The sequence below is a fragment of the Lissotriton vulgaris genome, unplaced genomic scaffold, assembly GCF_964263255.1.
Source record: "Lissotriton vulgaris unplaced genomic scaffold, aLisVul1.2 SCAFFOLD_1152, whole genome shotgun sequence".
Lineage (NCBI taxonomy): Eukaryota > Metazoa > Chordata > Amphibia > Caudata > Salamandridae > Lissotriton > Lissotriton vulgaris.
This window is the reverse complement of record NW_028246626.1, coordinates 206447-230601: the sequence shown is the minus strand read 5'-3', so window position 1 is coordinate 230601 and position 24155 is coordinate 206447. Positions and strand designations below refer to the sequence as shown.

General features: G+C 44.7%; 1 protein-coding gene across 1 annotated transcript in view; it reads left to right on the top strand.

Moving 5' to 3' along the window:
* Nucleotides 1-24155, top strand: part of LOC147665810 (usherin-like) — a gene marked incomplete at its 5' end in the record, with an annotated part of 525382 nt that overhangs the window by 473606 nt on the left and 27621 nt on the right. Inside the window, one exon of the mRNA XM_086949466.1 lies at nucleotides 1969-2202. Coding sequence (XP_086805592.1) covers nucleotides 1969-2202 — 234 coding nt within the window. The remainder of the gene's footprint in view (nucleotides 1-1968; nucleotides 2203-24155) is intronic.

The following is a 24155-nucleotide window of genomic DNA, read 5'->3' as shown; positions in this document are numbered from 1 at the left end:
TACACCCGCCTCAGTGTACGCTTTTTTCGATTGTACATAGACTGCCAACAAAAGATATAATGGGGATGTTAGTAGTTGCTCTGAGAAAGAAATATCTTCAGAGAAAGTCTACTACTAATTAACAAGGCACGGATGTTACTTAGTAACATAAAAGGGGTAGATACGCTATCGGCGAACGGTTTTATGTTATATTACTGACAAGGAGCAGCGGGGCTTCACTCGCAACTATATATTTTTGTCAATCTACCAAACGGTATGGAAGGAGTTGTAAAAGTCTCCTCTAAAGACCAAGCATTCTAAAAGTGCGCACATACCTTTTTCCCGAATCATGAATCGGGGTCGTCAATGGCGTCTAATGACTCGTCTGAGTAGAAGGGTTTGTGAATTCAAACCCGACACATATATATATGTGATCTCCAAATTGGCCGGCAAATCTAGAAAACGCCCTCTTTTAAAGGGAGAGGTCATTATATTATGCGAGCCGTCCCGATGAAAGGTCCCGGCGTGATTTAAAGGAAAAGGTGTCAATATTGGTTGCATCGAAGAGAACCTAGAGGTCCCTTGTTTGTTTTTAGTTTTCATGTTATATCGCAGAGCACGACATAGATTTATACTTGAAACCACAGTGAATATCATTGTGTAATTCTTAATTCCACCAACAAACTAAAAGAAAAAGAGGAAAAAAGGAGAAGAACGAAAGATAAAGAGAAACTAACCGTGATAGCAGAGAAGATTACAGGGGTCGTCAAGATTTCCTATATCGGGTATTTTATATGATTACATTCTCCCACGGAAGTTCATTATTCAACCCTCGGTTGAAGGTATCAAGAGTAAATATCCAGTAAACCTCCTTTTTCTTTCTAATGTTATCTGCTCCTCTTTCATTGGGTGTGTGGAGTTTCTCCAGAAAATGATCACCCCTATGTTGTTTGACTGATTTTGCTGGTGTTCTGAGTCTGTGCAACTTGACTCTGCTAATCCGGCCCCCAATACATGTGCTCTGATACCTAAAACATTTTGAAATTGGCTGTATCCCTAAATGGCATCTTTAACTTACTAAAAGACCCTAGTATAAGGTACAAATGGTACTCAGGGCCTATGAGTAAAGTGTCACTTGTGGACTGCAACACCCATTGTGCCACCCACTGCATTGGCAGTGGAAGCATGTCTGCCGGCTTAAACCTTCCTTTAAAATATTAATACATCACTCTTAAGTATTCTTTACTGCCCATATGACAGGGTGCTTGGTATTTAAAAGTAGGACATGTAAAAGATAATGTTAAACATGTACTTTTAGTGAAAAGCTCCAAAAGCTATTTTTACTGTAGCACAGTTGACTGCTCCATTAGAAAGCAGTGGGATATAAAATGTAATTTAATTACACTATCTCCAGCTAGGAAACTGCTACAAATTAAATATTTTGACTTGCTAAATATTGATTACAAGCCCAATTTGCTGGTGAAGGTGGATTTGTGATAAATAATTAAGAAAAGTTACCTTTTTTCAGCCAAAATGTTCTGGAGTCCCATTTACAGGAGCGTTAACTGTCGCCTGGCAGCTAAAGACCCCCCTTGATGATAAGTGAAAACTTGTCCCTGAGCCAAAGGCCTTGGTTGTGGGGAGGTGTTCTGTTCGTCTGACAAGATGACCATCTGGGCTGTACCCAGGAACTTTAATAACTTCAAACAGGTCTACCATGCCACAGCAAATATTAGCTGGCACCTGGACAGGACCCTTCTTTGTTCCCTCAGTCAGGCAGACACCAAATCCCAATGGGAGTGGCTTGCAGATAAAGTCACAGTAACAAAGCGATCTGCGCTGTCTAAAACAGCTTGAACTCTTCATAATGTTCCCCTATTTGTTGTGTTTGTGTCACTACATTCAGTCACAATCAATTGGTATGCACAAATGGAAATATCAACATGTAAATGAATGTTTGGTTAACGAGCACTGTTCCATTATGTTTAGCTCCAGAGAAATTGAGACCACCTCAAATGGAAGGAATCAACAGCACAGCATTGAAGATAATCTGGAGTGCTCCAGAAGAACTGAACGGACCTCCTCCTAAGTACCACTTGGAAAGGATGGATGTGTCAATAAGACCATCACAGCACCAAGAGGTTACTAAAGGAATTCGATTTCCAGGTCATGGCTACTACAGATTTCCAGCTTCTTCACTTCCCGTCAATACGTATTTCACAGGTAAATTATTTACTTATCAAATTGTGCATCAAAGTTATTTGTACAACAGTCATATCCTAATGTGCTTTCATTGAACTTATTTATTCTAAGTGATTAAAAAAGAATGATTAAAGACAGTGTATTTAGATGGGCAGATTCCACATTCTCTGCTGTATTGAAACTACAGTTTTGTACTGATTAAATCTTTCCATATGCATGTGAGGATTACCCTATGGGCTAGGCACTGTCTTTGGCCTAAAGCACTTTTAATCTATTGCTGTTTAAAGGCACATTCTAAACAGCAGGCCACATAAGTAAGTAGAAGGACATGTCAATTTGTGCAGTTTTTGTTTATATAATGGCAAATAAGTTGCAGATTCACGCTGACTCCTTTTTTTAAGTGTGCAAAATTGTATCCCGATGATTATCCGCGGCTACTGAATGTAGGTCAGCAAAAGGTCTGTCAGTTGTAGTGAAGAACGCAGTGGCAGAGGTGGAAGCACACCACAGGGTTTCCAGAAAGTTTCACGTGGATTGGTTCTCACTCCTGTGCGAGTCGCCATCAGTGTAATGTTCGAATGAATACCTGGGGCTTGGATGGAGTGGAATGTCAGCACATAAAGCTGATTTTGTGTCTTTCAGTCTCAAATTTAGGTCTATTAAAAGTAATCATCATTTTGTTATTCCTGGGTCTGTGATCAGCGGCGGCTCCTCTGCTATGGCGTAGGAGCATCGCCCCCCATCAAAATTAAAAAAATAAACCGATAATAAAATGTGGGTATTATTATTTCATTTTTCGTACATTGAATGAGGCTTGTGGGTGGGGGCCGTCGAGGGGCAATGTGGGAGGGAGAGTGGTGAGCACTCTGATTCAGTGCGCATGATGTTTTGACCGGCCGTCTCAGGTCAGCCAAACTGTTATGCGCAGTGAAGCTCTCTTCAACCCCAGCTGCATTGTTGGGTTGGAAACAGCAGTCATAGGCTCGCAGTCTCCATAGGAGGGCAAATCAAGGGCACTCGGGCCAATCCTGACAGTGCTATCATGCACGAAAGCCTGTGCTGCAGTGAGGAAAAAAACTGAAGAGCAGGGTTTTGGCGGGTGCGATGCTACGGCTAAGTTATTTTTTTTTTTACTTTTGATTTTACTGTTTTCTTCGTCTGTCGTGCTCTCACCCCACCCTGCCACTCCGATGGTACATCAGCCGCTAATGATTTTGATAAAGCCATTATGGTCACTTGATGCCTGTTGGCACTTGGAGTGACAATAGCTGACGTATGTGTAGTCCCAATATCAGAGAGAGGTTCAATCGTTGTTTCATGAATGATATGTACAAAATACAGGGTTGTGGTTAAAGAGTAAAACTCAATTCACAAAGGGAATTTTCTTGTGTGGATGCAAATTGAAATGTGTGTATTGGGTTTCACACATGGATTTTGCACCATTGTAATTTTATTCTGGGACAAGGGATGATCAGATTAGGTGTAGATAGCACATTTAGCAAGTGTGAGTGGCTGTGGGCACTGCTGTCTATGTTCTGTTGCACTTAGAGATTTGTTTTTACAGCAAAATGCATCCTCATGTCTAGTTTGAGTCGAGGGTGCAAGTTGGGGTAAAATCCTACCGCAAGTGCACAGTTAGCGAGCATGAACAGCTGCTTGTGCTCAATATTCATGTTCTGTTGAATTCTGCACTGTTTCTTAGCACAAAATGCATCCTTGCATCCATTTTGGATGTGAAGGGGGGATTTTTATAGTAAGAAAATTTTGCTAAATGAAGAATTACTCTTCTTGCCTAATTCTGTGTAATATTGCAGAACGTTTGGGTAATTCCATGTGATGACACAACACGGATTTATGCGAGTTAGGGCCACCTCTAATTTATAGTCCCTAATTTTGTTAGATGAATGCACATTTCATCTTTCACACATATGTACAATTTAGGTCCTATTCATGTAAACAATGCTGCTGGGCTGGTGGGGGTATTCTATTGGGACCTGAGATGACCGGCATGCGCCCTTCACCGTGCCTACATGGTGCATTGCAGGGTTGTATGACAGAATATTTTAAGCAAATAAATAATCTAACAAAAATATTGTGTCTTGTGTTATTCTGGTAACGTGTGCACCCATATATAGCTAGACTATGAATGCAGGGCCGCGCTTCGGACCAGTACCGCACCTGTGCTAACTAGCCCTGCACTACAACTGGTCACACCTCCTGTGGGTGAGTGAGAACCTTACTCCAACGAAAATGCAGCCATTTATTTGTGTGGGGCATTATACTTGTCCCAAACATGCAGCCTTAGTTTTGTGAATCGGACCCATTGTATTCTCCAGGAATTCATCATTTAAATGCTGTTGGTGTATCACAGTAGGTTGTCCATTTCATTGTACACATTTGAGCTGTCTTCAGTCTCTGTTAAATCATTATGACACTTTAATACGAGAATGTAGTTATACATGTGTGATTTGTCTAATAACCATATTATATTTTCTTTGAAACGTTTAGTGGCAACAGCATTAGTTGTTCCCCATCATTGCTGGGAAAACAAAATACAATTGCTTTGAAGTGGAAGGGGAGAAGTGCCTGCCTACATGCATGGCAAAAGTCTTTGTAATATGGGAAAAATCCTCCACTAGAATCTCAGGTCAGACTGCCTGTGACTCACTGAAAGGGTTAAAGCAGGTCATGCTCAATGGTGACAAAGTCAAGAGTTCTTTTCACTTACTTCCAGAAGTTTCTTGATGCAGGAAAGGGGTCCACAACACCAGGCAAGGGTCTAGATACTCTGGTTTGCCTTTTGGGGTATGGGACTACAACTCCCACAATGCACTTGGTCAACCTATGGGGATTGTTTTCAAAAGTGGTCCCAAACCTCTGGAACATATTCCAGATGGTCTCCTTGAGGGTTCAGAGAGTCCATAACATCAATCCAAGGGTCTAGAATCTTTGAGAAGGTCCTTGGGATGTTGGAAGTACAATTCTGGCAAATCCATAAAAGTCCAGTGGACACACTCCAGGATGAGGAATTGTTGGTGGTGATGATGCAGGTGAGCTCGGTTACCCTGTAGCTTGCAGTATGTCCACTCCTTAATCTTTCTTGAAGCAAGGCAAAGTCCTTATGGTTGCAGTTCCAAGTGTGCAGCAGGCGCAGTCATTCAGAGGGCAGTCCTTCTTCTCCTTGTAGTTTCAGGCAGCAGATCTGAGATGCAATACAGCTCTTCCATAATTATTCACTGTTTCAGGACGTCATTCCCATGGGATGCAGAGTGCCACCCAGTCAAGTATTTCCATTGTCAGGTTAATATGCTCCTCCTAAGTGTGATCATCACAAACGGTCATTCTCCCTTTGTAGACCAGTTTGGCTCCCTCACCCTCTTTATGCCTTTTGGCTTCTGTAGCTAAAGTTCTACACCCACATGAAACCCTTTGTCTACTCTGACAGGATACTTCACACCTCATCTAGGGACTTGCCAATTATAATTATACCTAACCATGAGGTATAATTATACCTAAACCTAATCAGAGCAAAGGCCCTGGGTGTGGTTAGCAGAGCCCGGGGCACAATCAGAGTCAGAAAAGTAGCACCTAGCAGTCAGATCGGGACACAAAGTAGGGGGATTCTGCAACAGGTCCTGATTGCTCACACCTGGTCAAAGAATCCATTACATGAATCTTAGTAGAATCCAGTTACAAAAGTAAAATTCCATGGCAGAAATAGAAAGAAATTGGGAACAAATGATTTGACACATGTTACTCTTATGATTGCCTCCTTTTTTGTGAAGCATACAGGAACTGACATCACAGGAAATTCTCGTGTTTGGGAAACTCCAGTAGAGTTCTCTGGATCATCCATAATTTTGGGAAGGTGTAGTCCATGGGCTTGACTACTACACTTACTTCAGACACATGGCATCGGCTACACATGGGGAAGAAACACTTTGATGTAATCCATCTACTTCTGGATTCTACAGCACCACACTGCCTGCACCAACCAACAATGACAACTGATCTTGGAACCATGCCTCAAGGTCCCCATCAGCATAATCCATGCCTTGAGGACATCCAGCAGCACACTGGACACAGCATCCAGCAACATGTCTAAATGTTTTGTTTCTGCACAGCCTTCTTTGGACTGACAAAATCTTCCTCTATGCCTTTGGCACAGATTTATCATCACTCCCCCATCCTGAAGTTCTTGATTTATCAAGATGCCTTTGAAAGACTAGGCAAACCAGTAGGGGAGCATGAGCAGATGAATCATCTTCAAACAATAGCTCAATAAATGCATAGTCATTCCAGTGAATCCAGAATTAAAGAGGACCTCTGAAAATTCAAAAATCACGAACCTCTTGAATTTCATATTCTGATTTTCATTGTACCTTATCTGGAGGAGGTTTACATGGAAACTGATAACCAGGATCTTAGACTTATAGTGTCCATAGAGATGAATGAAACGCATGATGAATTTTCCAAGTAGGAGGCAATTTTAAATATAAGGCTACAAGATTGATCTGATAAATGATAATAAATGGACCAAAAAGTGTGATTGAATTAGACAGCCTAACCTTAACTCATGGAATAAAAAGAGAGGACCTTGATTTAAAAATTGTCAGCATGTTCCTTGCTCTTGATTTGTGGACAACTTAAACTTTTAGAAACAGGCTCTAGATCTTATTCACAAAATCAGGAGCTAAAGGAGCAATCAGAGAAGCATAAAAAACCTTTGGATGGAAATACTTGACTACTATAACAGGGTGAAACCTTGGTAGCATAATGATTGGCAGCAGCATCTTTCAGTTGGCAACAATCATCAATCAAGTCTATTAATCAGAGAAATAGTTTTCCTGTTTTACCAAAATAAACCATTATAAAAGGATGTTGTTCAACATAATTTAATTTTGGGACATTCTCATAATTCACAGATATGGAAAACATAGTATTACAATGCTAACTCATACTTAGATATGTCGTTCTGCTTCATTCCAGCACTTGCAAATTATACAATCATACTTTAGTCCCAAAGCTATCCTGTTGGAACTAAAATGTCATAATATAATAACATAATATAAAAATCTATACCGTGATAAGGTACATGACTTATGACTGATTTGTGATGTGACAATCAATGAACAAAATAAGTTTTAAATCACCATACAATAAATCTGAAAAAAACTTTTATACTTAAGGGGATTCCAATCAGAAGGTAAGTGGATGTGATACTATTTGCCTACCATCATGGATAAGTCCTATCTGAATGACAATTGGAACCAATAATCCATCACAAAATACATCTACATATCAAAAATCTGGGACAAGTGCCTGAAACATATCATGATGTCCTTATATTGTAAAAATGACTTAATATGGAACCACACCTTTGATTTAAAGAATAATAACCTGAATGTTTGATACTCTGACCATTAAGAAAAGTTAAAAAACATGATCACGAATCAGAAAGGGAAGAAAGAAGTGAAGACAGTTACCACATTACCTATAGAGTAGAGATTTACATTTCTGCCACTTCGTAAATTAAATTGGAATTCTAGGCAAAAACTATTAGGTACATAACTGCATGTCATTACTAATGGTAACACATGGTAGCTTAACATACATAAAGAAGGGGAGAGGGGCTGAAAACTCTACTCCAACCCCCCTAACCGCAACCTTATATACACAAAGAGGAGTAGAGAGCGTAAAAAGGAAAAGGTCTCGGTGTTGGCACATGCACAGTTTTAAAATACTGCACTCACTCACAAAGTTCTGACATGCTCCATCATTGGACTTTGCTGCAAAACACCCCAATGCCTGGGGCGTAGCAAAAGGGAGGGGCAGACAGTCCAAACATGTAAGCTATACAAATATTCAATGCCAAATTATAATGGGATCACCGAAAGTAAAGTGCAGTGGAAGTTAAAACCAGCTTGGAGGTGTAACACCTTAAAAAATTGTATTCCTGGACCCTCCGGCCGGGATTAAAAATGTAAAGGATGGTGGTGACAGGAAAGAGTAATGAATTCCTACACCCCTCCTTACTGCCAATTCGTCAACATGTTTCTGCTGTGTTCGTGCCTGCTGTTGTAAGTCACACCGGCATTCGCCAGGACCTATCTGTTATCCCACTGGAGTTTTGTGTCCCTCAATACCAAGATGTGGTATTTCTAGGAACAAGTCGTTCCCAAAGCGAGGTTACCCCTATGTAACTTGCTCTTGTTCTACAAGATTTACAAACAAGTAAGCCAAAACTAGCGAGAACGAGGGAGAGCCCCCTGTAGTCGCACATTCTTCAAGGTGGGTGCTCTGCACTGCACTGTACTCCACTCTACGCCCTTCCACTGGACGCCACTCCACTCTACACCACTCCACTGTATGCCATTCCACTCTACACTGCTGCACAGGAAGCCACTCCAGTATGCCCTATTTAAGCGTATGCCACTCCACTCTACGTCACTCCACTCTACATCACAACACTCTACGCCACGACATTGTACATTGCAGCACTATGCCTTGACACTATATGCCACCTCAGTCTATGCCACTCCAGTCTACTTCACTCTAACCCCCTCCATACCCCTCCACTCTTCTCCACTCTACCAAACTCTACTCCACTTTGTGCTGCCCCACTATACAACACGGTACTCTAGTTTATCTCTATACAACATCGTAGTCCACTCTATGCCACTTTACTAGACTCTACTCTATCAAACTTTATGCAACCCCCTCTATGCAACACCACCACAATTTACTCCACTCCACTCTATAACACACTACTCAGCTCTATGTGACTACTCCAATCTACAACAACCCACTTAATGGTTCTATATTCACTCTTCTCTACTCCACTCTACGACAGTTTCTCACATTGCATGATACGCAATACCACTCAATTGTATGACACACCACTTCACTATGACATTATACTCCAGTCTGTGCTATGCCACTACACTGTACTCCACGGCACTGCACTGTATCAGAGACCACTCCACTGTATGACACTTCACTCCACTCTAAGCCACTCTACTCAACTCTACTGTACAATACTTTACCCCACTGTACAACACTCTGCTCTAGGCAGCTCCACTCGAAAAAGACTCCACTTCATTGTATGCCACCGTGCAAGACTCTATTGAACTTAATGCCATTCTACTCCACTCTAGGATACACTACTCAACTACCTCTACTCCTTCCCACCCCAATTTACTCCACTCTGACACACTACTCTACTCTACTCTACAACACCACCCCACACCATTCTATGCCACTCAACTATACAACACTCTATACGCCTACACTATAGCCCACTCTATGACACTGCACTGTATGCCATTCCACTCTATACCACACAACTCCACTTTATGCCACAGCAACGTACAACACTTTCCCACACTCTACGACACACCAGCCCATTCAACTGTACAAAACAGCACCCAACTCTGACACTTTAGTCCACTGTATGATATGCCAGGCCACTCTAGTGCACTCAACTCTACAACCTAAGACTCCACTCTATTACACTTTACTCCACTTTGTCCTATGCAACTCAACTCCAATTCACTCTACTCAACTATATGATACTTTACCCCACTCTACGCCACTGTTTGACACGCCACTCTACACAGATTCCACTGTATGACACCCTATGCAACTACACTCTAAGAAACTGTACTCCACTCTACGGCTATCCAATATATGCCACTGTACTACACTTTGGGACTCTAGCACACACCACTCCACTATCTGACATGCCACTTCACTCTCCAGCACTCTGATCCACTGGCTGATACTGTAACACAGTCCACTGTATGATACACCACTCTATGACACTCCACTACATTATACAAGACTCGCCACCACTTTACAGGATGACACTCAACAACACTGAACTGTACAACACTTTACTCCACTGTACTCCACTCTATGCCACTACATTGTACAACACTCTTCTCCAGTCTGTGCCACTGTACAACATTTTACTTGACACACACAACATGACACTGCAGTTGATGTAAATTCACTATATGACACTCAACTGTACTGTATGACATGCCACTCCACTCTATGATACTTCATTCCACTATATGACACACCACGCCATTCCACTGTGTAATACTTAACTCCTCTATACGATACGCCACTCTACTCTATTCCGCTCTAAAACACTAGACTGTAGAACACTGTCCTACCCAATACACTACGACACGCCACTTAATAAAACTCAACTAAATCACACTCAACTCTACAATATCAAACATATTTTATTAAAAAAACATTTCAATTCAATAAAAAAACTAAAGGGTAAGATAAGTTATAGTTAGAAAAACTGTATTTATTCTTTCTATTCAAAGCCAACTCAAACTATACAAACATTAGAAATTCTAAAGTTATAGTTAAACCCTTAATTTATAATTTATAGACCACCTTTTATTTACTAAAGGTCATGCATCGCTCTACACAGTTTTGTCACCTCACTCACCACATTACATTAACTATAACTCGCCACTCTACCATGCACTGAGTTCACAGATTTTGTCATTTACATTATAGTTCAGTTCAGATTTTGCACACACAAAACCATAAAACTTCAGCAGTTATAATTACCCAACCTAACTATAATTTATGCCTCCCAAAATGTACTGCTTATGACCTCCCATATTACATCACTCATGACATGGTCAGTGACATCACTAATATCATCTGAAAATCACGTGACTGATGACATCATCCAGTGAGTGTGAGTGCTTCGTATACGTTTCTGACACTGAAATATATATGCTGAGCTGCTGCATAAGTTAAATTACTATTTTTTCTGTACTACTAATAAGTGTTAGTATTTCTAAAATATATCATCTGAACAATAATGCCAGTTATAAAGCGGGTGTACTAATTGAGTGAAAGAACCTCCACCCTGAGACATGTCTCCTGCTGATCTATGTGAATGGTAGTGCTGTGCAGTAGTCTAAGCTGTTTATTGAGATGTCACTCTACAGTGATGGCTGATTATAGTTGTGTTTTATGACATACTGACAACTTTGCTTAGATCTTTCTCCTTTGTGATGAGTGAATGCAGTAGTAGCTGGCAATACATTCCTATGTTCACTAAGATATCTCTCTAGGGTAATGTCTCAGTTTAGTAGTGGTTTAGAATAGACCGACCTCTCTTCTAATATCTTTGTCCTAGATGAAGAATAATTTTACTAATGGTTTGTGAAACAGTGGCTTGTCCGCTGCAACCTCTCCACTGGGTGTGTGTTGTAGTGGTTAGTGTAAAACTGACGTCTGCTCTAAAAACTCTATACAGGTTGATGAACGTTGTGTGGTTACCATTGTTCATTAGTGCTTAGAGTAGTGATTTAGAAGAGACAGGACTATTTGCTGAGAATTCTCTCCTGGGTGATAAGTGAGTGTAGATGGTAAAGTTGCAGTGAGTTTGTTACTGGACGTCTCTCAGCTGCCTCCTTTTCTTATTTAAAAAAAAATTAAATGATATTTTATAAAGTATATTGAGGTTAACTTTGCTGGATGATGTCATTTGAGATGTCATCAATGACCATGTCATGAGTGATGTAATATCTAAGGTCAAAAACTGTGCACTGCTGGGGGTATGGGTTGTAGTTAGCTCAGATAACGTTGACTGCTGAATTTCTATGGTTTTGTGTGTCTAACATCTGAACCTAACTATAACATCCGTGTAAACATTAGTTTTTCATTGAATTTCAACGTTTTTTAATGCTATTTTCTAACTATAACGTCCCAGTTACCTTTGTTTTTTTGTGAATTTCACCAGTGTTTTTATTATACATTGTACTACAATTCGACCCAATAGTTAAATTTGCTAATATACATTTTCACAAGTTCAAAAATACATTTTACCCACACATTTATTCTTATTATATTTTTTTAACTAAAAATTGAAAGATTAAGGTAAGGTAAATTATGTAGTCTTTCTATATATGCAATGCACCAAATCGTAATTTTTCTTCATTCATTTTGTGGCTCAGCTGAAGCTGATCCATTCCTAACCAAAAGCACACATTTAATACAAAAAAAACAACATACTTAATAAAAGCATATGCTATTGCAATTGTTATAATTGTATCATTGCATGTGAGTGGTTGTATGAGAGTGTGTTGGTGGCTATATGGATGTTTGAGTACGTGTGTGTGAAGCTGTGTGGGTGTGTGAGTGGCTGTGTGGGTCTGTGAATGGGTGTGTCTGTGGCTTTGTGAGTCTGTGAGGGGGTGGAAGTTGCTGCATGTCAGTGTGAGTGGGCGTTTGATTGGTCGAGAGGGTGCGTGAGTTTCTGTCTGGTTCTGTGAGTAGGTGTGTGAGTGGTTATGTGGGTGTGTGAGTGTGTGAGTAGGTCCGTGGGTCTGTGGGAGGGTATATGTTGTGTTTCTTTTTAATTGGTATCTGTCTGTATCTGTGGAGCACAATGTGGGTTGCGCTAAGCACCGTGGTAGATCCACGGACCCTTGCATGTTAAAAAAATATTTTTTTACAATTTCTTACCCAAGAGGTGTCCGTCACAGATCCTTTATCAGTTCCGTGGGTTCAGGGGACCACTACCCTGACCCTTTCTTTTACTTTTACATTTTAGTTTCCCCCTGGGAACTGAGTCCCGATGCACAAAATGGCGACCTCAACTTTCCTCTCCCGTTGTGGCCATCCAATTGCATAATTTCTGTTTGCGAATTGATTCGCGGATCTACTGTGGTGGATCCAAAATGGATCCACGTCTCTAGATATACATAAATCTTTTTACTTTAATAACTTCAAAACTACTGAACAGATTTACATCAAATTACAAAAAGCACTCTTGGTGGGCTAACATCTAGCTTACTGCACAATTTGGTTTAATTCCATACAGTGGTTCGGGCTGTAGTCATTTCTAAAATCCCTATAAGAAATTGTATTGGGGAAACATGTTTTGAGACCCCCTTTTTTCTTGGCCCCGCTTGACTGATCACCCTGAAACCTTCCAGAGCTGCTGCTGAAGTGATTGGTAAACAAGTTTTGAAAATGTTGAAAAGATCTCGGCGGACGGTCAGTCACAAAGGTGACAGATATCCCAGCCACTAAAATCTAAAGCCCATTATATCGTATAGGATTTAGATTTCTGAAGACAGGATATCCGTCACTGTAGGAATAACCCATCCATTGAGATCGTAATCAGGCCCTAACTAGAATTGATTACTGGCAACAGCCAGTCAGTAAAGTCAGACACTCCGGCCCCTATACTGCCACTCCCTTGGCAATACGGGCTGTGATACGAGCCAAAGAAGAGGCTCGTGCTGCCGGAACGAGAGAGTAGCCGAGAGCGTCTCCCTCCGAGCTCGCACCCCACCCCAAGAGTCAACACATGTTACCTGGGGGGGGGAGGGGGCAGGGCGCAAACTCACTCTCCTCTTCTAGTGCCTGGACCTCCAATGCAATCTTTGTGAATTGGCAACAGCAGGCTCAGGCTGAGACTACCTTGAGCTTCGGGTGCATGATCACTGGGAACTCCTCACGAAGGTCTCAGGTTGCACAAAGATCACACGCACAGTGTCGCTGAGACTCACTTTAACTCCAGCGCACACGATAACAAGGTAAATCCTCACGAAGGTCTCATGGTGCACTGTGGTAAATAAATTTACCTGAACATTTTTCCGCATAATTATCATTACAAGACAGCTCATTCAAAAGAGAGGCAGAGTCCGTGGTATCTGAGTCATACGGGCTTTAATGGACAATGATCAATAATCCTCGAGGATGGATATCATGTTCCGTCACCACTAAGGTTCGGGAAGGGACAGTCAACGTTTTATTAACATTACACATTATATATAGTAAAGTAACATAATTGAATCCAATACAGTAGGCGTAACAGGTGGAAAAGAGCGAGATAAGAACACATGTGCGTAAGAGGAGGCGTGAAAAAGAGGCATACACATGGGCGTGTACTGTACATGTCAGAGAAACGTCACAAGAATCGTCACATGTGGGTGGATGTAAAGTGAGAAGTTGCAGGATCAGCAGAAACCCTTAACCCGGATGCGCGCGCAACTAGCATGACGTAAAACTGGGGGTTGTGACTTTAGCACTAGTGGAGTAGTCTGGTGTCTGGAGTGTCAGGGCAACCTGTACCTATAGCATATCTGATATCTTATGTTTGGAGGATGTAGTGTCTGAAGTAAAAGGTCTCTCGGGCAGGGGCCATCCCATACTGAAAGCTAGTGCGTGCATACGTGTCTGGGTGCAACGTGCGGGGCCATGGTCCTACCATGGTAACGGAGTCAGTAAATCACTTGCAAGGAGGACAGAAAAGGCCGGGCCCTTTGCTCTGCAGCCGGGAAGATGTTTACCTATTTCACTAGACTGGAATGTGTTTTCGAGGAGGCTGAGCAGATACCTGTAGGCAAAATATGAACTTGGCAAGCAGTCCAGGCCGAGCCGGGCACCGCCGCGCTGGCAGGAAGTAAGGCAGGGGTCAGGGATGCATGCAGCTTTCGGAGACAGGAGAGATGAGGCAGAGAGGCCTCGTTAAGGGTCTAGCTTGACTGGGTCAGGGAAACATGGAGAAAACGTGTGCGAATTTCAGAAGTGCACCACATAATGACAGTGGCAACGTATGTTTAGGAACATATTTAACAGGATTTCTTGGTATGATTGGATAGCTAACATGTTAAGGATGGACACAAATGTATTTGCGTCTCTCTAGCATGAACAGAACGGAAGTTACACGACATACAAGGAACATGGGTGCATGGATAGGGTGCGAGTTGGGGGACACTTTGGCTACCTTAAAATGTCTATTACCTCAGCACAACCCACCCGCACACAGCGTTGATGAGACTCACTTGGACTCCGGTGCACACAATAACAAGGCAAATCCTCACAGTGCATAACGCACACAGCGTCAATGAGACTCACTTGGAATCCATGGCACACGATAACAAGGCAAATCCTCACAAAGGGGTTCAGGTTGCAAAAAGCACATGCACACCACATTGCTGATCCCTGCTTGGACTCCAGATGCTCACGATCACAGAGCACACCTTACGAGGGTCTCAGGCTGCAGTAAGCATGCACACACAGCGCCGCTCAGACTCTTCTGGAAACTTTTGTGTTCTTGTGTTTCTGCAACATGGAGCCAGCTGTGAGTGAATTTGCAAATACACATTCAAATCCCACACCACTGACCACTAAAATGTTAGACCTGGCATCCCTGGTTGGCTGAGGTAGGTACCTTAGGCCAAATGGGGACCCCCGGTTCCATGTCAGCAAAAGGAAGGCCACCTTCTGAGATAGCCCTGCTCACCCCCTCAGGAGCTTGGTGAGAGCAGCCAGCCTTATCTTCAAGGCATATGTGTAAAGTATTTGCAACCACGCCCACAACAACCAAATGATGACACCACAAATGGACTCCATACAAGTTTTATAACGAGTATAAACTTTATATAAAAAGAAATATGATAAAACCACACAATATAAATCCAACATATGACTTTGTGTACTATTTCTCATGGCCGGTTGTTAGGCCAGCCAGCCCTTGTAAGTTCTGGCGGTATTAATGAACGTTCCAAAATATTCTCCTGTAATCCTAATATAATGTTTTACAATTTGTAATGCTAGAATTAGGCACTTTTCAATGTAAAAATACTGTATGACGTAACGCAGCAATCAAACACTGCAATGTAAAAAGAATGCAATGCGTAACGCAACAATCAGGCATGTTACAAGGTAAAAATAATGCAATGCATAATAGAACCACCAGGTACGTCGTTATGCATAAATAATTCAATGCGTAATACACTAATCAGGTAAATCGTTGTGCAGGAATAAGGCAATGCGCAATACGCTAATCAGGTAGTTCGTTATGCAGAAACAATGCAATGCATCATACTACAATCAGGTAGTTCTTTATGCCGGAATAGTGCCATGCGTCATACACTAATCAGGTAGTTCGCTGTGCAGGAATAATGTAATGCATAATACTCTAATCAGATACTCCGTTATGCAGAAATGATGCAATGTGTAATACAACAGTCAGGTACTCAGGCACCGATCACGGTGCCTTAGGCGGTCTCTCTGCCTCTCCTGCCTCGACTGCTGACTTGCAGTCAGCCTCTCAACAGTTGCCCCCAACATTGGTACGATGTAATAAAAAAGTACAGCTCCGCACTCTGGCCCCTGTACTGCCACACCCTTGGCAATACGGGCCGCGATTTGAGCCGAAGCAGAGGCTCGTGCTGCCGGAACGAGAGAGAGGCCGAGAGCATCTCCTTTTGAGCCCGCACACCACCCAAGGAGTTGACACACGTTACCTGTGGGGGGAGGGTGCAAACTCATTCTCCTCTCCTTGTCCTGTGGCTGGGCCTCCAATGCAATCTTTGTGAATTGGAAACGGTGGGCTCGAGCCGGCGGCTCAGCTCCTCCGGGGTTGCCGGGCCGGCCCGCTACAGTTTCGAAGATCTCAGGCTGCCACAGGGCACACGCACAAGGTATCGCTGAGATGTCCTTGAGCTTCGGGTGCACGATCACTGGGCACTCCACACAAAGGTCTCAGGCTGCACAAAGATCACACGCATATCATCGCTTAGACTTACTTTAACTCCGGTGCACACGATAACAAGGCAAATACTCATGAAGGGCTCACGGTGCACAACGCACCCGCACACAGCGTCGATGAGACTCACTTGGACTCCGGTGCACACAAATAACACGGCAAATCCTCACGAAGGTCTCACGGTGCACAACACACACAGCATCAATGAGACTTACTTGGATTCCGGTGCACACAATAACTGGACAATCCCCCCAAAGGGGTTCAGGTTGCAAAAAGCACATGCACACCGCGTCGCTGATCCGTGCTTGGACTCTAGGTACCCACAATCACAGGGCACGCCTTACGAGGGTCTCAGGCTGCAACAAGCATGCATACACAGCGCTGCTGAGACTCTCCTGGAAACCTTTGTGTTCCTCTGTCTCCGCAACAGGGAGCCAGCTCACCTTGGGCGACCTTTGACCCTGTCACCAGGTAGGTCACCCCCTCAGCCGCCACACGGTCCCCCTGTGCTGCCGCTGTCCCGCTGGGTAGTCTGTCACGTTCCAGTCCTCTGCCTCAGACTGTTCTTGCCTCCTTTCATTTCTGTGCCCCTGTTCTGACTTCCTTCTTCACTTTTTCCCCACTGTTCTCCTCTTCCTTCTCGTCACCCCTGTGCCGTGCCCTTACCTCCCTACCCCCCACCGGCTCTCCTCCCTCACGATTCCCTCCGCTGCCTCCCTGCGGCCCGCCCCCCTGGTGCCCCATTCACCACCCTGCTCCCGCCTCCCAGCTGCTCCTCCCTCCCATAGCCCTCCTTATGGAGTCCGCGCAGCAGCCGCACAGTGGCCACGCATTGGTGCGCCAAAGGCAAGCCCATCTGCGCCCGTCCGCGCCTGGACCGCGCCCAGCACCAGAACCCCTGGCCCCGCCGAAACTAAGAAACCCGACTGAGATACGACACCTCCACCCTCCACTCACTCAACACCGGCCGACCAGCCGCCTGCTACCAAGCCACTCCGAAGCGTACCCACGGACCCTTCTCATGCCAAACCTGCAAGTTCACCTGCGTCTGAACCTACGTCCCACCACCCAGACCAGGCCACAACAACAACCAACTCAAGTGCATCCTGCTCATCACCCGCTCCGTCCACAAGCACGCCATCGAACTCTGGGACCTCCTGATACAACAGCACCAGACGTCGCCTTCCTCACAGAAACCTGGATGAACACCTCCTCAGCCCCCGACATCGCCATAGCCATCCCGGACGACTACAAGATCACCCGAAAGGACCGTGTCAACCAAACCGGAGGAGGAATTGCCATCATCCACAGGAACACCATCGACATCACGACCAACTCCGAAGATACCCTCACCACCACCGAACACCTAAACTTCCAGATCCACACTGACCCCAAGACTACCCTCAGAGGAACCCTTGTCAACAGACTCCCGGGCCCACGCACACAATTCAGTGAAGCATCACCGACTTCATCAGCCCACATGCCCTTGCCTCATCAGACTACATCCTCCTAGGGGGCCTGAACTTCCACCTGGAGAACAACAACAAAGACAACAACACCACCACCCTGCTCGCCAACCCCGCCAACCTCGGACTCAAGCAACTGGTGAACACCCCCACCCACTACGCCGGCCACACACTCGACCCCATCTTCTCCACCAGCAGCCACGTTGCCTTCAGCCACTCCACCGGACTACACTGGACCGACCACAGCTGTGTCACTTCACCTTTAAGAAGACCACATCCCACCACCACCCGCAACAGATCCCCCGTAGATGCTGGAGCAAAGTCACCACAGACCAGCTAACCACATCACTGAGCCAGAACCCACCAACGATGCAGCCGGCAACCTCACACAGTGTATTGTCGATTGCGCCGACGCCCTTGCACCACTGAAGAACCCTCCAGGCAAGCCCGGCAACAGGAAAACAACATGGTTCACCGACGACCTCAAAGAATCGAAGAAATCCTGCCGAACTCTTGAGAAAACCTGGCGCCACGAACAGACGACAGAAAACATGACAGCCCTCAAGAACGCCACCCACAAACACCACCTGCTGATCCGCACCACCAAAAAGACATTGTTCAAAGAACGGCTGGACAACAGCACACACAACAGCAAGGAACTCTTCAGCATCGTAAAAGAGCTCTCCAATCTCAACGCCAACAGCAACGACATCACTCCGTCGCAAGACCTCTGCCACTCCCTCACCACATTCTTTCACCGCAAGATCGCCGATAGCCACAACAGTTTTGGCACCCAGACTCTGCCCCCAGCCACCGAACCAACGCCCCCTATACCCACCCTCAACGCTTGGACTCCCATCAGCATCGAAGACACCGCCCACGCTATGAACACCATCCACTCTGACTCACCTTCCGACCCATGCCCTCACCACATCTTCAACAAAGCCGACACCATCATTGCTCCCCAACTACGGAACGTCATAAACAACTCCCTCGCGTCTGCCACCTTCCCAGAGAGCTGGAAGCATGCAGAGATCAATGCCCTACTGAAGAAACCCACAGTGTACCCTAAAGACCTCAAAAACTTCTGCCCCATCTCTCTTCTTCCCTTCCCAGTGAAAGTGATCGAGAAGATCGTCAATAAACAGCTGACCGCATTCCTCGAGGCAAATGGATCCCTCAATCCATCCCAGTCTGAACTTTGAGCCAACCACAGCACCGAGACCGCCCTCATCGCAGCCACCGACGACATCAGGACCCTACTCGACAACGGGGAACCACCGCCCTCATACTCCTAGGCCTCTCCGCCGCCTCTGATACAGTCTGCCATCGCACCCTAATAACCCGCCTCCACAACGCCGGTATCCAAGGTAAAGCCCTGGACTGGATCACCTCATTCCTCTCCGACAGAACCCAGAGAGTCTGCCTCCCTCCCTTCCGCTCCACGGCCACCGAAATCATCTGCGGTGTACCCCAAGCTCATCGCGCAGCCCAACCCTCTTCAATATCTACATGAGCCCCCTTGCCACCATCGCACACAAACACAACCTCAACATCATCTCATCCGCCGACGACACCCAGCTAATACTCTCCCTCACCAAAAACCCAGCCGCCGCCAAGCTCAACCTCCAGGAAGGAATGAAAAACGTCGCTGAATAGATGGAACTCAGCCGTCTGAAACCGAATTCAGACAAGACAGAGGTCCACTGACCACGCATGCAACCTGGGATTCATCCTGGACACCTCTCTCACGATGACCAAGCAAATCAACGCCATCTCTTCTTCATGCTTCAACACCCTGCGCATGATTCGTAAGATCTTCCGGTGGAAACCTACCGGAACTAGAAAGACGGTTACCCAGGCCCTCGTCACCAGCCGACTAGACTACGAGAACGCCCTATACGCAGGAGCCACATTCAAACTTCAGAAAAGACTCCAACTCATACAGAATGCATCCGCACCACTCATCCTCGACATCCCCTGCCACAGCCACATATCAGCCCTCCTGAGAGACCTGCACTGACTCCCTGTCAACAAAACGATCACGTTCAGGCTCCTCAACCACGCACACAAAGCACTCAATGACATAGGTTCCGAATACCTCAACAACCGCTTCACATTCTACACTCCAACACGCAAAGTCTGCTACGCCAGCCTCGCCCTTGCCCCACGGATCCGCAGAACCACCGCCGGAGGAAGATCATTCTCCTACCTGGCGGCACCCCCCCCTAGCGCCTTGAGACCCCCATGGGTGAGTAGCACGCTCTACAAGTGTAGTGATTGATTGATTGATTGATTGATTGATTGATTGATTGATTGATTGATTGATTGATTGGGGATAAGTTACTTCAGGACACAGCACAGCAAAGTCCTTTCAAGCAGAGGGACACAGCACACAGCAAAGTCCCTTTAGCCTTTCCTTGGTTAAAACAGCAGACTGCAGGCCAGCCCCAGAACACACAGCAAGGGTCTGTCCTATCCTTCAGTCTCTTCAGTTGTTTCTTCCTTGGCAAAGGTCCTCTTGACCACAAAGTAGCCCCAGTCTTGTTCACATGTGATCAAGCCATTCTTAAAAGTTCAGGGGCTTCAGCTCTCATAGTCATACCCCTCAATGGTTTTGAAGTCTTTGTGTTCAGGGGGCACTGACCCCTGTTTAAACCCTGCCAATGACACCTTCTTCCTCTGATTAGTGGGGGTCTGAATTCTCAATCACTCAGCAGGAGATGGGACAATAGTTTTATAGCAGCAACCCAGGCCTCTTCACCTCAAGGGGCTTCTCCTCTCCCTACACTCAAGATGCAGGCCAGCCTGTTTGTGTCTCACCTCCTCCCCTGGGTCAAGACATTCCCCAGATCCTATTGCTTTCAAATCCAGATAGTCAATCCACAGCCAGGCAGACACACACAGAAATGTTAGAGTACACAAATTCATCCACTTCTAAAAGAATGGCTTCTAAACACACAATGCAAAAACCACCTTCATAAAAAGATGTGTTATTACATTGTGAGTTCAGGCATACTAAACTTCACCTTTCCATCTTAAGCCTTTAGGAAGATAGGCAGAAAAACATATTACAATTCATTCCCATTCTGTCCTATGGGCAAGATGGCCTTTCAACAGTGAAAAATTAAATGGGGATTATTTCACTGTCAGGACATGGCACACACCTTAGTACATGTCCTACCTTTCACATGCACTACACCCGTCCAGGGGGCACCCTAGACCCACCATAGGGGTGTCTCAGGTGCATAGAAAGGGAAGGATAAGGTCTGGAAAGTGGGTGTACTTGTTAGAACAACATGGCAGTTTAACAAACTGCGCGCAGGCACTGCAATGGCAGGCCTGAGTTCCATTTTTAAGGCTACTTTTGATTTGATATATATATATATATATATATATATATCAAAACTAAACCCTTTCAGGAAAAGAGTGACACATAAATTATGCAAAAAAGAAGAAGGAGAGAACTCTGGATAGTTTTCAAGTTTAGTGACAAGCCTGGAGTGATAAATGGTTTGTCATTTTACAGCTCGGCAAGGACAGCACTGTGCTAGTCCTGTGCTTAAAGACCTTGCTGTAGAAATGGCAAAAGACTTTGTCCTTTTCTATCTCGGCGTGGATGGCACTGTGCTAATCCTAAGCTTAAAGACTTTGATAGAAAAACAGACATTTGAGGTGAGCAGATCTAGAGTGTCGCTGGTGTTGAGAGTGGTCTAACAGAAGCTGCTTTCCACCTAAAATTGAGAACTACCCAGAGTTCGCTCCTTCTTTTTTGCATAATTATGCGTCACTATGCCTAAAAGGGTTTTGTTTTGACTTATACTGGGTGCTCCTTAGTGTCTGGACAAAGCTATACCTCTCTGAAGAACTCTAACTAGAGCAAAACACTGTGTCAGGGGTTTCTTTTAATTATTTCAGGTTGGATTGAGTTGGTATTTTACCAATTCAAAGCTGTAATACTGTGCCTCGAGTGATTAATGACTTTTGTCGTTTTACAGCTTGGCAAGGACAGCACTGTGCTAGTCTTGTGCTTAAAGAAATTGATGTAGAAATGGCAAAAGACTTTGTCCTTTTCTATCTCGGCGTGGATGGCACTGTGCTAATCCTAAGCTTAAAGACTTTGATAGAAAAACAGACATTTGAGGTGAGCAGATCTAGAGCGTTGCTGGTGTTGAGAGTGCTCTAACAGGAGCTGCTTCCCACCTAAACTTGAGAACTACCCAGAGTTCTCTCCTTCTTCTTTTTTGCATATCTATCTATATATATATATATATATACTCCAACCTCCGTTCTCCTACCGCAATCGCCTTCGCTCTCGATCGCACTGGAAACAGACACGGACCAAACGTGAGATGCTGGTTTCAGATTTTATTCAGCTGTCGCCATAACGTTTCGGCACAAAGCCTTGATCACATGATATATATATATATCTCCAGCTCCTGGTGTACCAAAATCCCGAGGCACTCCCGGGCGGGTGCCGTTGCGCGTCGGTACTGACACGTGTTTATGGCAGCTCCAATCGTTTCCATGTCTTGTTTTTTGTCCGTGGCTGATTAAAACTATTGCTGCATAACCCCCGTGAGTGTGTTATCGTTTGTCGGAAAAAGGAAATGATTGGAGCTGCTATATATATATATATATATATAACAAATCAATTGCAGAACCCAGCTTCGGAATAGAGCCACACGGAGATGCAAATTAAAGCTTCAAATGTCTTTAATGACAGCTTGCCAGCAAAGATTACTTCAGGACAGGCAGTTAAAACCCATTTCACGAGACGCGTTTCAGGAAACTTAATCCTTTCTTCAGTGGCTTCCGAGAGACAAGGGGAAAGCGTTTTCAGTGTGCACTCTTTAACTCCTGAACCGATGGGCGTGGCCTAACGGCATTCTGGGAGATGAAGTGCGCTTCGTATTGTAACCTCAGTGGGTGCTTTCTCCATTCTAAATGTCCATTTGATAACATTGCTCATGTTGTTGAAGATCTTTTGCCCCGCTTTGCAGCTGCCACTTACGCTTTTGACAGACGCCTATCTGCAAAGGAGCCTGCTTCATTCCATTCCGGTGATGACCGCACCAGATAATGCAGCCGCAGACCCACTATGACAAGCGGTGAGCTCCTTTCACGACCCGGGGAGGCCGTCCAAATATCAAATCAATTGCAGAACCCAACTTCGGAATAGAGCCACACGGAGATGCAAATTAAAGCTTCAAATGTCTTTAATGACAGCTTGCCTGCAAAGATTACTTCAGGACAGGCAGTTAAAACCCATTTCGCCAGACGCGTTTCAGGAAACGTAATCCTTTCTTCAGTGGCTTCGGAGAGACAAGGGGAAAGCGTTTTCAGTGTGCACTCTTTAACTCCTGCCCCGATGGGCGTGGCCTAACGGCATTCTGGGAGATGAAGTGTGCTTCGTATTGTAACCTCAGTGGGTGCTTTCTCCAGTCTAAATGTCCATTTAATAACATTGCATATGTTCTTGAAGATCTTTTGCCCCGCTTTGTAGCTGCCACTTACGCTTTTGACAGACGCCTATCTGCAAAGGAGCCTGCTTCATTCCGTTCCGCTGATGGCCGCACCAGATAATGCAGCCGCAGACCCACTATGACAAGCGGTGAGCTCCTGTCACGACCCGGGGAGGCCGTCCAAATATCAAATCAATTGCTGAACCCAACTTCGGAATAGAGCCACGCGGAGATGCAAATTAAAGCTTCAAATGTCTTTAAAGACAGCTTGCCAGCAAAGATTACTTCAGGACACGCAGTTAAAACCCATTTCGCCAGACGCTTTTCAGGAAACTTAATCCTTTCTTCAGTGGCTTCGGAGAGACTAGGGGAAAGCGTTTTCAGTGTGCACTCTTTAACTCCCGCCCCGATGGGCGTGGCCTAACGGCATTCTGGGAGATGAAGTGCGCTTCGTATTGTAACCTCAGTGGGTGCTTTCTCCAGTCTAAATGTCCA